At 42.0% G+C, this 13,905-nt stretch overlaps 1 protein-coding gene across 1 annotated transcript; it reads right to left on the bottom strand.

The window, feature by feature from the left end:
* Nucleotides 1-235: 235 nt before the first annotated feature.
* On the bottom strand, nt 236-869 carry LOC102771170 (eukaryotic translation initiation factor 1). Its single transcript, XM_006770366.2, has one exon. It carries the CDS (start codon nt 735-737, stop codon nt 396-398), a length of 342 nt encoding a protein of 113 aa, XP_006770429.1. The 5' UTR covers nt 738-869; the 3' UTR covers nt 236-395.
* Nucleotides 870-13,905: the final 13,036 nt, after the last annotated feature.

The raw sequence follows: 13,905 nt of genomic DNA, 5'->3' as shown, positions 1-13,905 counted from the left end.
TGTGCAGGAGGCAGCCGCCCAAGGATTCCCTCTCATCATTGATGTTTCTATCTATTTTTCCCTTTCCCTTCCTCTCTAAAATCAATAAAGATATATTTAAAAATAAAAAATAAAAGAAAGCAAAAAGATACCAGTGTTCATTTCTAGTTAGGTTTGTAACTTCTCTAATTTTTCTTGGACATTCCTTAGCATTTGTCCAATTTTACCTTTGATATTCTTTTCTTTTTCTTTTCAGTTTATTGCATGAGGGAGTTACACTAGTCCAAGTTAAAAGCAGACCCCAAATGGTTACAGTATATAAGCTGTGAGGTTTTTAAACTTGTGACAAGGGACAGGAGGGAAATTCTACTCATTGCAAAGAAATCCTCACTTAAGCTTCTGTGAGCCAAAAGCACTTAAAACCCATGAACCTTCAGCTGGTCGTTCTTTGCCAGTCCAATCTCGACAAGGAACTGGCATATGTTCTTGCGCTGGTCACCCTGCAGCTGAATTACTTCTCCATATTCTGGATGCTCAATTACAGTACCATTGCAGGCAAATTTCTTCTTAAAGGCCTTCACTAGTTTCTTTTCATCGTAATCATCAGTGATCCCTTGGACAGTAGTAAGGGCCTTCCTGCCATTTCTCTGTTGAATTCTTATATGGATATAATCCTCAGTGCCAGTGGGAAGCAGGTCATCACCCTTACTTGCATCAGCAAAGGGGTCGAAAGAGTGGAGGTTCTGGATAGCGGACATACGATACGATTCCTTTTCCTCGGTGGAAACGGCCTGCGGAAGGCTGCGGGGGGAGAAGGCGGGCAGGGGGGACGGAGCGTCGGGAAGCGAGGGGGGCTTAAGGGGGAGGTTGCTGAGTCCGCGGCGGCGGCTCAGTCACTCTTTGATATTCTTATATAAGCTATACATTAAGAAAATCAAAGTCCTGTGATATAATTAACAAATAATTTGATCATTTTCTCCAACCTATTCAAACCCATTCTGTGGGGCTAATTTTTCCCCTGCCAACTAGATCAAATTTAAGGCAAGTCTTGTGGTTTTATGGTCAATCATCACCAAAAATATATATATTTTTCCAGCTACTAGTAGTTATGCAAACAGTCTCAGGTCAAAATTAAAATATCTAGTCCTGTGTACTAGTCACAGAATTCAACTGCATTTATAATTAACTCTGTTTTCTGTCAGACATACTTTGAAAAGGAAGTAGGTGTGATCGACTCCTCTGTGTCTTCACCATGAGCTTCTATCCTCCTCCACTCTCTAGGGCCTCTCCATCTTCTAGGCTTAAAGTGTAGGGAGAGCTAAGGGGCAGAAACATCCTCACGAGACAGATACTTCACAAGTTGGTGCGCTATGAAGGTTAATTCCAGCAATCCTGGAATGTACCTGCACTGATCTGCTCAAATAAGAAATGGCACCAAAAGGCATGATTAATAGTGTCACCTGAGAACCATGTGTCCAGATGGGGGTAATTTGTACCAGCTCATCAGCACTGTTTATTGGTAACAGTGAGGATGATTTGCACCTGGTCTTCATGAGACCCCCCAACAAGTTTCATCGCTGGGACTAGTCACATAGTAAGGATACACCTACCTGAGGTACAGAGTATGGAATCCCCAGCCAAGGCTCTGCTCTGGGCTGCCTGGCTCCCAGGTGTACAACAGTGGTGCCTGCAGGAAGAAGACAGCTAGAGTTTGTGCCCCTTCCCTGCCCTTAGATGTGATGCAGCCTTGGGGCTGAGAGGTGTATCCTTGAGGTAATGCTGGTGGTGCTTTACCCACTTCCTACAATAAGCTGTGAGTTTGGAAGCATTGGAATGTGGGACCCTGTGAGTCTTCTTTAGACATTATGCCCCACCTGCCAGTCAGTGCCATCAACACCAGTGCTTCCCAGAACTGGCAGTCATACACAACTATTTCAAGGGCACTCTTGTGGGTTCTTCAGAGACTCCTCCTAACACTGGATTTTTCCCATATAAGTGGGCCCAGCATACCCCCACAGACTTTCTACTGGGTCCACTTTGCCTTCCAGCAGCCTTCCTGGTTAACATCTAAGACAACCCTCGTCAGTTTTCTCACACTCATGGCAACATCTGGTAAAACAGAGATATATTCTTTGTCCCAATCAACTTGGGGAGTGAAAGTAAGACCCTTTGCAGCACCTTTTCACTCTTATCCCTTCTCAGCAAAATAAAGCAACAGCAGTCCTTTACCCTTCTATGTCTCAGGCATGATTCAAGCATCCAACCATGGGGACACATGTCAAACCCACTGGTGGCCCCAGTGAAGACCTAAAGTAAAAGAAAAAGACCTGAAGTAAAATAAAAATCTTCCACCTTTCTAAACAAAAATTTTCTTCTAATTTCTATTCAGCCCTTTTATATTTTTAATGGCTGAGGGGATAAAAGACTGGTTTTGAACACTTCCTTGCAATTCCTGCATGGTGGTCTCATATCTCACTTTCTGATGTAAGTGAATACCATGGTCTTGAAGCCCTGGAAAAATCAAGGATTTGAGTCCGCACCTGCCTGCTTCCACATTTCATATTCTTTCTACTATTCCAGATACCTCCATTTATGTCAAGTTAATGATACCATTCAGAATTTATTTAATATGTTATAATACTTTTATTTGGGCCCTGGAAAATATATCTTTCCAGGTGTGTATTGCCATACCCTTCCCTTCTCAGTGATTATTTTTTCCATTTTACTAAGAGCTGAAAAAACAAAGGGAGCTATTGGTTTTCCTTTTTCTTGCTCAAGTGGAAAATTTTAATTAGCTCTTAAATAGTGTAAATAGTGAAGTTTTAACTTTTGTCTAACTGTGATCTTGTGGCATTCATTCTTTCCTTAGAGAAATGAAGAGGTTTGGTAAATTACAAAAAAGGATTTTTTTCTGAACAAATTGCTCAGAAAGGGCATTTGAAAGCCTTTGCTGCTGGTTACTGGTTCTGAAGCCTCTGTTTTCTGGAGTTTCATTTCCATATCAGCAAATGTGTAAATGTCACCACATCCTGTGGGTGATGTTACTGTCTACATTCTGGGGAGCAAAGTCAGAGTTATCTGACACCCTTTCTCTCCTTGAACTTTGGCCAGGTGTCAGCCAATGAGAAGTCACTAGGGAAATGTCTTTCCACAGCTTATTATTTCCCTCTCTCATTCTGTCCACTTCTTCCCACAATTGCTCCACAGTGGAAGCAAATCAGGAGAAAATTTTGAGCAAAACACAACAGTTCCTCTTTGTTTTTTAATAAAAATAATCCATCTTCCCAACAACATTTACCCAACCACATAAAAGAGCTAGCAGGGCCTCTATCCAGAAACTAGTTTGTAGGAATGACAAACATAAATCTCTCGGCAGATATAACACCCTGCCATGGCAGAACAACAGTCTGGGCTTCTGCTCTGGAACTTTTACCCCCAAAGTGTTTAACTGCATGGCTTAAGTAAGCACCATCACATTAGTTACTCCTACTTCAGGAAGACTTGAAATAAGTGTTTTTCTATAAATTAAAAAACTTTTTAATTTTTATATGTTGAAAAGAAAAAAGATTTTTAGAAGAAAAGTGTAAACACTTTCCCTTCACCATACCTCTTAGGCAATCAAAGTTAGAAGCTTATCATATATCTTCCGATATACTATATATATGGCAAATTCCTTCAGAGATATTTTTAAATGATATATTATAAACATCCACTCTACCACTGAATTCTTTTGCCCCCTAAAATAGGTATTATTGGGTTATAAGTCTAGCTACAGGTAAGAGAGATCCAAATTAAGAAGGCTAAAGTTTCTTTCTACATGACTTAGCAGTCCATAGGTAGATGGTCAGGTGGCCTTCTGGAACTCTACTCCACACAATGAGCCAAGCATCCAAGATTTTCCATTTTGTTGCACAATCTCCCCAAGCAGTAGCCCTCATCCACCTGGCCTAACTTAGTTTGCCATCATAGCCATATTACAGAAAGTAAAATGGAGAAAAGAAAGAAGAAAGAATATACCTCACCCCTCCTCTTTATCATTATATCTCATTAACCAGTATCTGGTCACATGGCAATACCTTGCTGCAAGGAAAGCTGGGAAATGTAGTCTTTACCCGGGAGCTATGTGCCCAGCTAAAAATTATGGAGAGAGGCTTATTTGTCAGGAAGGTAAATAAATACATGTCATTTTAAATCATTCTTTTGAATAAACACTCAACTTTCTAAAATGTGGATGTATCATAGTTTATCCAATTATTCTCCTATTTCTAAAAATGTGCACTATTTCCAAGTTTTTATTATTTTCCCTTTGCCATGAGAAGCAAGAATACTTGAATCTGAGTGGAGATTTACCAAGTCTATTTAAACAAATGCATTGCATTTTAACTCTCCTTTAATAACAGATGAGGGGACTGTCAAGTCTCTTTTCTTCTATATTAAATAATGTAAGAGGATAAAGAAACTCATGTGAAAGGTCACAACCCCCTTTGGTTTTCCTTTGTCTTCTGAGTGCTTGTTATTCCCTTCCCAGTGAAAGGAGCTGTTGACAATCAAGCAAATTGAACTAGACCTACATACTTAGCTAAGAGGAGGCTGCCTTTAGGGAAGAACAATGACTTCTTTTTTTTTCAGCTAATAGATTATAAACTATATTCTGGGAGGTACACCTTTCAGTTTAATTTACACTTCAAAGCTGAGGGTTTGTAGCTATGGGTTTCCTGGCAAGAAAATGGCTTTGCATTAAAACACAGATTCTCTATAACTTGAATGCACAATCATAATGCAGTATTGGGAGGAGGGTGGAATTAAGAGAAATTAAGGAAGAGAGAAAAAGAAGGAAGGAGGCAGGGAAGAAAGTACAGTGGGAGAAAGAAAGGAAAAGTTGTGCAGCAACCTACAGGCATCAGTAGTATGTTCCAGTGAAAGGTCGCTGTTAGTTAAATCTCTTTGGTTATAAATAACAACAACAAAAAAAACAACCTCAAGTTGGCTTAAGAGGGTTGGGAGGACAGTGTATACAAATAGAGGAGTGAGGAAGTTGGGGTCAGGGGAGTAGGAGCCAACAAGTGGAAAGCTCTGAATATCTGCTCCTTTTCCCCCTGAAGACTAGACTTTGATGCTTCTCATGCATGTTTGAGCAGAAGGTGAACATGTCCCAGCTCCTGAGATTCTGTCTCTCTTCAAAAGAGCAGCTGAGACTTACTGGCTCATATTCTCAACTCCAAATTCCTAGAAGGAAAAAATCTGGTTGGTCCAGCTTGGATCAGTGCACCATTGGTCCATTCAACTGTGGCCAGAGAGGCACAATCAAGTAGTACAAACATGGATGCCAGGGCAGCATCCCTGTGATTAAGTGTAGTCTCTAAGAAAGCATGTTATTCTTAACTGGGAAGACAGCCAAGTATCTAACCAAGTTAAAGACAAAACCAAGTATCTACTCAAGTTTCTTAATAAAGGAAGTATAAGATATTCTACCTCAAGTAATATAAATTTCAATGTGATCCTGGCCATCTCTGAACATATTTCCTGGATTAAAATTCAGGTTACAAAGTTAAAGACTAATTATAATGTATGTAGCAGCTCTTGTAAACAGTATACACAAACCTTAGCATTCAAACCAATAGAAAAAGATCATTACTTATGGTACAATCATCTGAACACTACCCCAGATCACAGCAAGGGAGGTTTGGGAATTTCTCATCACAGGAAAGTCATTTAATACTTACACATATAATGACCTACCTGCGCCTAGGAAGGTATACATCAAGACAAAAACAAGCTCAGAAAATGAGAGAGAAGTTAAATTTAGGAATAATAGTTCCCATATATAGCATGGAGTTAAGCTAGTTAGAACACAGAAGTGAAATGTTCTCCAATACCTACAGCATACACTCTACAGCCACTTCCATAGATCCATCCACATGCCTTTTTCCCAGACTTCCTTGCCCCAGCCTTCTAATCTTTCTCCTGCCAGTCTTGACCAACCAGTCTAACCATTCACCATTGCTTAGGAGTCCAGTCAGATTCTTAACTTGAATCATTTCTTCTTCCATAAATGTACTCAAAAGTCTGCCCTGTGAGTAGGTTTAGGTATTTATTGGTTACACTAATCTCTGCTATGCCCCTCAGGATGCTGTGTTGTTTTTTATTTACAATTGTTTAAGTAACTTGTTTCTGAATAACAAATTATCACAAAATGTTGGGTGACTTAAAACAGCAACCATTGTATTAGTCAGCACTGTTCTGTGAGTTAACAGGAGCTTAATTGGACCAGTCTTCTGTTGATCTTGCTTGGAGACTCTCATGCAGATACAGTCAGATGGCAGATAGGGAGGGAATGTCCAAGATAGCTTTATTCAGGTAGCTGGCATCTTAGCAGAGATGGATGGGAGGCTGGAACCTGTCTTTCCATGTAGTCTCTTCTAGAGCTTCTTTATACGGCGGCTGGATCCCAAAAGCAAGCATTCCAAGAAGACAAGGCCCTGTGTGCAAACTCTTATCTAGTCTTTGCTTTTCTTGCCTATTCAAATCCATTTTTCCAAGCTCAGAGTCAATGTTGGAAAGCACTATACAAAGTTGTGAATATTGAGAGATAGCTCATTCAGGGCTACCAAAGCAGCTGCCTATTTGGCCATTGGGAAAAGAGCAGTTCCAAAGTCTTCCATTTGGCTCTTTCCACTACAATATCACTTAGCTTACAGGACAAGAAATAAATATGGCAGTTCTGCAAATCACCAGGGATGTCTGTTCCGGGGAAATGACCTCTGGATGAGTCCATGAACTCAGTGTGCTCTGTGAGTTGGACCTAGGCTATCTAAGAGGGAGGGGTCCCAGGTATTAATGTCAACTCATACTCTGCTGCAAATAATCTTTGAAATGTTTGGGTATTCCCCTTTAGCCAATGTACAGTTAACTGAGTAAACCATGGGAGGCCATTGGAGGAACTGTTATCACATTCACTGCCATGTTGCTGCAGGGTCCTTCCTCCTGAGGAGTCTGCATCCTCTTCACTTGGCAGGTTCCATGAGCAAAAACTGTCGAGGTCTGGAAACTGGGCAAGGGACATCATAAATTGTTATTGGGTAGTTTGCTCAACCTCCTGATTTTTTTTTACATGTAATGTTTTTTACTGATCTCAGAAAGGAAGGGAGGAGGAGAGGGAGACAGAGAAGAGGAAAAGTGAGAGAGAGACAGAGAAACATTGATGTGAAAGAGAAACATTGATCAGTTGCCTCCTGCACCTCCAACAAGGGAGCAAACACACAACCTGGGTATGTGCCCTGAACAGGAATTGAACCCACTACCTTCTGGTGTATAAGATGACACTGCATCTAACTTAGCCATACGTTTCAGGGCTGATATCTTTTGATTGTATAAACTGAGAAATCTTTTGTTGGCTCCCCATCTATCTTACCTGGAGGGATGCTACATTTTACTAACCATTTTCATAGCTCCCAGTAGGTCAGGGCTTCCAGCTGCCACCTTGACCTTACCATGAATTATAATAACTCTTGCTTCTGATAGTTAAGTATCACCACCTGGGTCATATCATCCCCATTGCTATCACTGAAATCAGTACTGTAACATCCTGGCCTTCAGAACACAACCATCACTGAACTTCTCAATAATGTCCTTCTTACCAGCTCATCCCTTATTCTTTCTTAAATGCACAGTCCTTCTGACTTTCCCAGGGAAAATATTAGTTGGGTTAGAATTTTTAGACTTATTTAGTATTAGAGGTCCAGTGCACGAAATTTGTGCTCGGGAGGGAGGGGAGGGTCCCCTCAGCCCAGCCTGCATCCTCTTCAATCCAGGACCCCTCGGGGGATGTCCAACTGCCAGTTTAGGCCTGATCCTGGTGTAGACCATCACTTTCTCCAAGCTTCCAAGAGCAGTGTGCTAGCCTCATGTTAGCATCATCTCCAAGAGTCTTTGCCAAGGTGTTAAACCGTGTATCCTGTAAGAGTGTTTCCATATCAATAAACTCTCCTTTAACCAACATTATATTTTTCCTTCAACGCCACCCCAACTTAGTCCAGCATCCCACTCATACTTTCCCCATTTTCAACATGTTGGCTAGAGATTGCTCCTCCCTTTTCTCCCTTTTCTGACCTTGTTATATTGTGACTTAACTCTAGTTATTGGTCTAGAGGGAGGAAGAGATAAATCCTGGATGTGGCCCGGATGAGCAATGTGTTGCTTTTCAAGGCAGAAGCCTAGAAACAGTAAGGCCCAGACGTCACTACAGTAAGAATAATATCACAATTGCTGTGATACTTGGTGTGTCTTCCCCCCTACTTAGGGTGTTTAGATCATTAGGAGACTCTGATACATTGGACTTGGGAAAATTAACTGCTCAAGAGTTTAATTAAATAAGTTCCTAAGTTTGGGAGGCATAGCTCTTCAATCTCCTAAAGTTTGACTTATTAGTGTGTTAAATCATGTGTAAATATTTAGAGGAAAAGTAATTATTTAGTGATTGAAGAAATGTCTATTGTCTCACAAATCCAAAACATTGATAAATTGAATATCAGAGGAAAGGTAGGTAGTAGAGAGTGCTCCTCTTCAAGAAAAAAAAAAAAAAAAGCCCTTCAGAGAGTAAAATAATAGAATCAATAGAGACCATATCACAAATGGGAAATAGCCTGGGGTAACCAGGCTTGGTACAGAATACATTCTTGATATATGTTGATACTGTTTAATGATAAAACCCCTTATATTCAAAAGATAGTACCAAGCAAAACACAGTTCAAAACTAAATATAAGTAACAAATTTCCCCCTTTTATATGCCTTGTGTTTCTTCACCACAAATATTTATGAACTTCTCTTGGTTGGCCATGCCATAGGAGGAGCTTTGTATCTGGTTCTCACTTAACTTCTTCTATCCTTTGTCTTCCTGGAAGGCAGCAGATAAGGTGTGCTCCAGGGCCTAGTCAGTGTCATCTGGAATTGGTAATTAACTGAGACTTTATCCAATGTCATTTCCACTGAAAAGGCTGCTCTATTTCCAGGGTGGAAGAAAATCAGAAAAATCAAAACAAATTCAGATTTACCTTTGTGGGGTGCAATAAACAGAAAACACTAAACTACTAACACTTCAGAGAAGCCAAGAGCAAGACAAAGATTCTGATTTTGAAAGCAATCCCCTCCCAAGTGTGTTTTAAGTACTTGGGGTTCCACAATGCATGCTTCCCACAGCAACCCTCTTAGAAGTGTGAAAGCAAACCCCAGTGGGGTTACTTCCTTTGCAGAGTAAAGCAGTTAAGCTCTGCACTGCAACAGGATCACTGTCCCTCTCCTGAAGTTTTTAATCCTAAAGTGAAATATAGATATGAGAGCTTCCCGGTTCAATTCAAAGAGACTTTCATGTCAAGAACAAAAAGTGAGTCCACAATGCCCATTCTGTTTTCACCAACCTGTATGTCTTTTGGTTTTTCCTTTTGTTTGATTTTTTTTCAGACTCTTCATTTCCTTTTAATTTTATGTTGAGTTAGTATTTACCTTTCAAGTCACTTTCCTGAACCAACATTTTAGCAACCATCAGCCAAGTCAGCCTGAGCTGCCCCAGCAAAAGAAGTTACAAGTGCAAGGTGGCTGGTCTTCATCTGACTACTGTCTCTGGCATCCCTCGTTCCTAACAGATCCATGATGAGGAGGCCACGACGTGGACACAGAAGTTTCTTGCCATCTAAGATAGTTTCCATGAGGTGCTGGAAAAGAGAAGAAATAATTCTGGTCTCCAGAAACTGGGCATCTAGTGCCAGCACAGCCTGTCACTAACAGGCTATGTGCTTTGGGCAAGTCACCTTTCCTTTATGTGTCTGAGTCACCATTGAAACTGCCCCTTGTCTGGGAAACCTGGAAAGAAAGCCCAGGTATTCCCTCAGGGGAGTGTCCCCTGGCTCAGCACAAAGGACCCCACACCCAGTCCTGCCCCCAACCACCATGAGAGCCCCAAGCGAAGTCCCCTTTCCCTCCTCTCTTAAGCTGTTTTGGACCTGCTTAGGATCTACTGCTCTCACCAGAAAGCCCTATTCTGTGAGTGGTGACTCTTTTCATACCCTCTTCATATGCACAGGCATTGATCTCAGCATGTGAATCAGATGAAGTCCAACCAGGTAACAATAGACAGTCCCTGAGGTCTTTGCTAATTAGAAAACACTATCCAGGAGGACGCAAAGAGAGCTGCATATTGAAATTAAGTTTCTAGTAGTACCTTAAAAAGTAAAAGGGAACAGATTAAATCAATTTTACTAATATAGTTTATTTAACCCAATAGACCCAAAATATTATCCTTTCAACCTGTAATCAATAAAAATACTAAGAAGATACTTTGTTTCAAACTTATTTTTCCATACTAAATCTTCAGAACCTGGTCTTTTGCATTACAGCACATCACAATTTCGCCACATTTTAAGTGTTCAAAACCCGTGAGTAGCTAGCGGCTACTGTTTGGGGCAGTGTAGCTATAATGAGATCCCAGCGAAGGCCCCAGACTCTTAAAACTATTGTTGTTCCAAAAGGTATTAGCATATTTATCAAAACTAAGATGTCATCAATTATAAGATGTGTTTTTGTTTCATATACCACACAAAAAATAATTGTAAATACCATAAATTATCAAATCAATTCAAAATTTGGAGATATTAAACTATGAGAAAAATTGTGTACCTTAGAACTGATTGCAAAAAAGAAAACTAGAGATATGATAGTTTTCCCTGAAAGGCCTGACCCAAGGGGATGCTGTTAGATGGGAAAATCCATGTCTTTCCTGCTGTTGCCATTCCCTGTGAGATGCTACCTCTCCTCTTTGACCCTCTTCACTTGACTCCTATCCATCCTTGTCATCATTAGGAAGCGCTAATTTTGTTATAGGAACCCTTGAAATGACGCTTATTTCCAAAGAGGATGTCTAAATGGAGAAATTTATTGAACACTGGTATACAGTGAGCTCACCTACCTTCCAACAACCCTGTGAATTAAGCATAATTTTCATTTCCATGAGAAAAAATAAAAAGCAGACTTAGAGACTCAAAGAGGTTATGTAACTTATCCAAGGTCAAACAGTGTCAAAATGGCAAGTTCAGCTTTCAGACCTAGCTCTGTCTGACTTAAGAGGCCAGGTATTTTCTTTATAATCCAGAAGAAGTGAAATGACAAGCTCTGTCCCAGAAGGCAACTACTTACCTACTTCCTAATAGGCTATCAGATCCCTTCAGGAAGGACTAAGGATTGAGCTGTAAGTGGCCTCCTGCATCAGAAACATCATGAAATGCCAGCACTGGCCACAGTACTGGGACATTGGAGGTGACTCAGCAGGCTTCCTTTGCAAGACTGCAAGAAGCACCTGGGACTGATAATCCCTTTAAAACAAGTGTCATCCTAAGCTCCAGTGAAATGCCTCAATGAGCAGGTGCAAGTACACAAAAAGAAAGGGCAGCTTGTGCATTTCTGGAGGTGTGACTGCACAGGTGAGTGAGTGGTCACCATCCTTCACTCAGGACATGAGTGGCAGCTGCAGTTCTCAGAAGCCCAGCTGCCAGAGTTGGGCAGAAGGACTTGTTTATCTCCTCCATGGGCTTGACAGCAGCAGCAGAAGACCTCACTCAGGTCCTGACAGGCCAGCCAGATTGAATCCCACCCCGGCTCAGACACTGAAATGTGGGAGGGGAGTGTTTTTCAAGAGAACCAGGGTCCAGACAGCAGGCAGCATTAAATGATGCTCCAGAGCATCCTGGCAAAGAACTCACCTCTCTGCTGCAAGTGTGGACACACTAGAACTGCTCCCAGGAGCTACTATCACTGGCAAGTTGTGACTGTCAGGGAGAAAGTGCACAAGAAAAGAGCAGTAGGATGCCTTAGGAGAGAAATAATGCTAGAGAAATAAGCTCAGAGAAGGAGCCCAGGCTCCATCAGTGCTGGGTCTGGAAGCCTGCAGTCAGCGGAGCCAGGCTGGCTACCAACTCCAGAGGCCAAGCAGGCTTATGGAAGAATTTTCTCTGCCACTTTGACCTGGGAGGCAGGACATGGCAAACATTTCTCTTAGCTACAATTACAATTTCTAGATACTTTACCTATACTGGCTCATGCCTTCCTACAAAACTCCACACTGAGTTGTTTTGGTCATAGTTCTCCAACTTCTAGGCATTTGAAGGGTTGGCAGGAGTGGGCGCTATGAAGGCCGGAGGGGCAGCACCACTCACCAGACAAGCCTGTATCTTTCTGAGCGCCAGCATGTGGGCTCCAGGAGCCAGTTCCCCATCACTCCTTTGCACTGCAGGGCAGTCTGAGTCAGCAGAGGCAATTTCTAGAGAACCTGGGAACATGATGGCGCTTGGCCACCTCCACGTGACACAGTGCACCAGCTCTGGGAGCCCAAAGGTCAGAATAGAGCCACTGGGGACCCCCTCCCATGGAGCCCCCTCTTTGCCTCAGCTCAGTTGGGGTGGAGCAAGCTGTGGAAGGAATCACGTGCCTGGACTGATATGTGACATATTGCAGCTTTGCACCTGGGCAAGTGGAGATGAGGGTGGGAGAACAGGGTAGTTGACTTGGAGTCAAATTGCTATGAACATCCCTGGGACAATCAGATTGCTCTGGCATACCACTTGTTACCAGGTTCCGTGCCAATGTGTGCCTGCCTTTGAATCTAGCTCAGCTTGTGCTGTCAATACTAGAGATGGCCCCATATCCAACTGGTGGGCTTACCAATGTCGACATTCAAATTGCCTCTCTGAAACAGCCCAGTCCATACGCACTACATTTTCCAGAGAGCTGGGGATAAGATACTCAAATGTAGCCAGCAGGCAATAATACCTAGAATACCTTTCATATATTCAAGGAATGACATTGCCTTTCTGACATGTTTGCCCACATTTTTTTAAAGGGAGAGGAAAAAATAACCTCATGATATTAATATTGTTCTTTTCTAGGCCAAGTAACCTCCTGTTGGCAGTTCCAAGGTAGCTGCAACTGTGAGTGTCTAAAGGGAGATAAGCTCTCCCAGACAGAACATTTAGCTACAATGACAAGAAACACACACACAGAAGAAGGAGCATGCCTCCAGGTGGGCACTATTTATTAACTCTATTCTCTTTGCTGAAAAAAACTCTAGCAGCTTTATCCTGGTGAGTCGTTGTCTCTTTAATCATATATAAACCTGGCCACAGCATCCCAATTCTCAAAACCCAGGGTATTTTCTCCCTGGCCATGTAACCATGAAGGGTAATTTTAGAAAATTCTGAAATGATCTCAGCAATGGCAATGTGATATTCAGTATTCATCTAAAATTCTCTACCCATCTGTTTCCTTCTAGAGCAACATGGGAAAGAAAAAAACAAAAACAAGAAAAACAATAAGGTTGTTAAAATGAACCTGGGAAGAAGAAAAGGACAGAGACAGGGAATAAGAAAGTACAAAGGAAACAGATGAAAATGAAACTTGGAGAACTCTGCTTGGATAAGGCTGGCAAAGGGAAAGCAGTCTTCCTCAAGCACCACAGTGTTCACTTCTTTGTCACAAGGATGTACTGGCACCCTCTCTGTGCCAGGCTCCAGGTGCTAGGAGCAGCAGCCCTGACTGGTAAGCACACAAGTAGAGTCATGTTTATAGACAGCCATGGGAACCACGAAAAAAACCCATGGATGCTGTGAAGGTATTTAACTGGGAGACACCACTTACATTGGCAGACGTGGAAGGCCAACCAGAGTTGGTGAAATTTGCTCTTGAGAAACACTGGGAGCCTGTAGAAGTGGCTGAAAAGAGGCAACACTTGTGGGCATGCTCAGCTTCAGGGCCTGACCCCAAAGGCAGCAGGAAGAGAAAGGGAAGCTAGCACCATTCCCGTGGAATGATGGAGTAAGAGATCCTGGTGAACAGCTACCCAGTGGCGCTGCCCCAGAGCTCTGGCTGCTTCTGCTTGCAAGATG

The sequence above is a fragment of the Myotis davidii genome, unplaced genomic scaffold, assembly GCF_000327345.1.
Source record: "Myotis davidii unplaced genomic scaffold, ASM32734v1 scaffold2624, whole genome shotgun sequence".
NCBI lineage: Eukaryota > Metazoa > Chordata > Mammalia > Chiroptera > Vespertilionidae > Myotis > Myotis davidii.
Note: the sequence above shows the minus strand (reverse complement) of the source record. Positions and strands in the feature narration are given on the sequence as shown.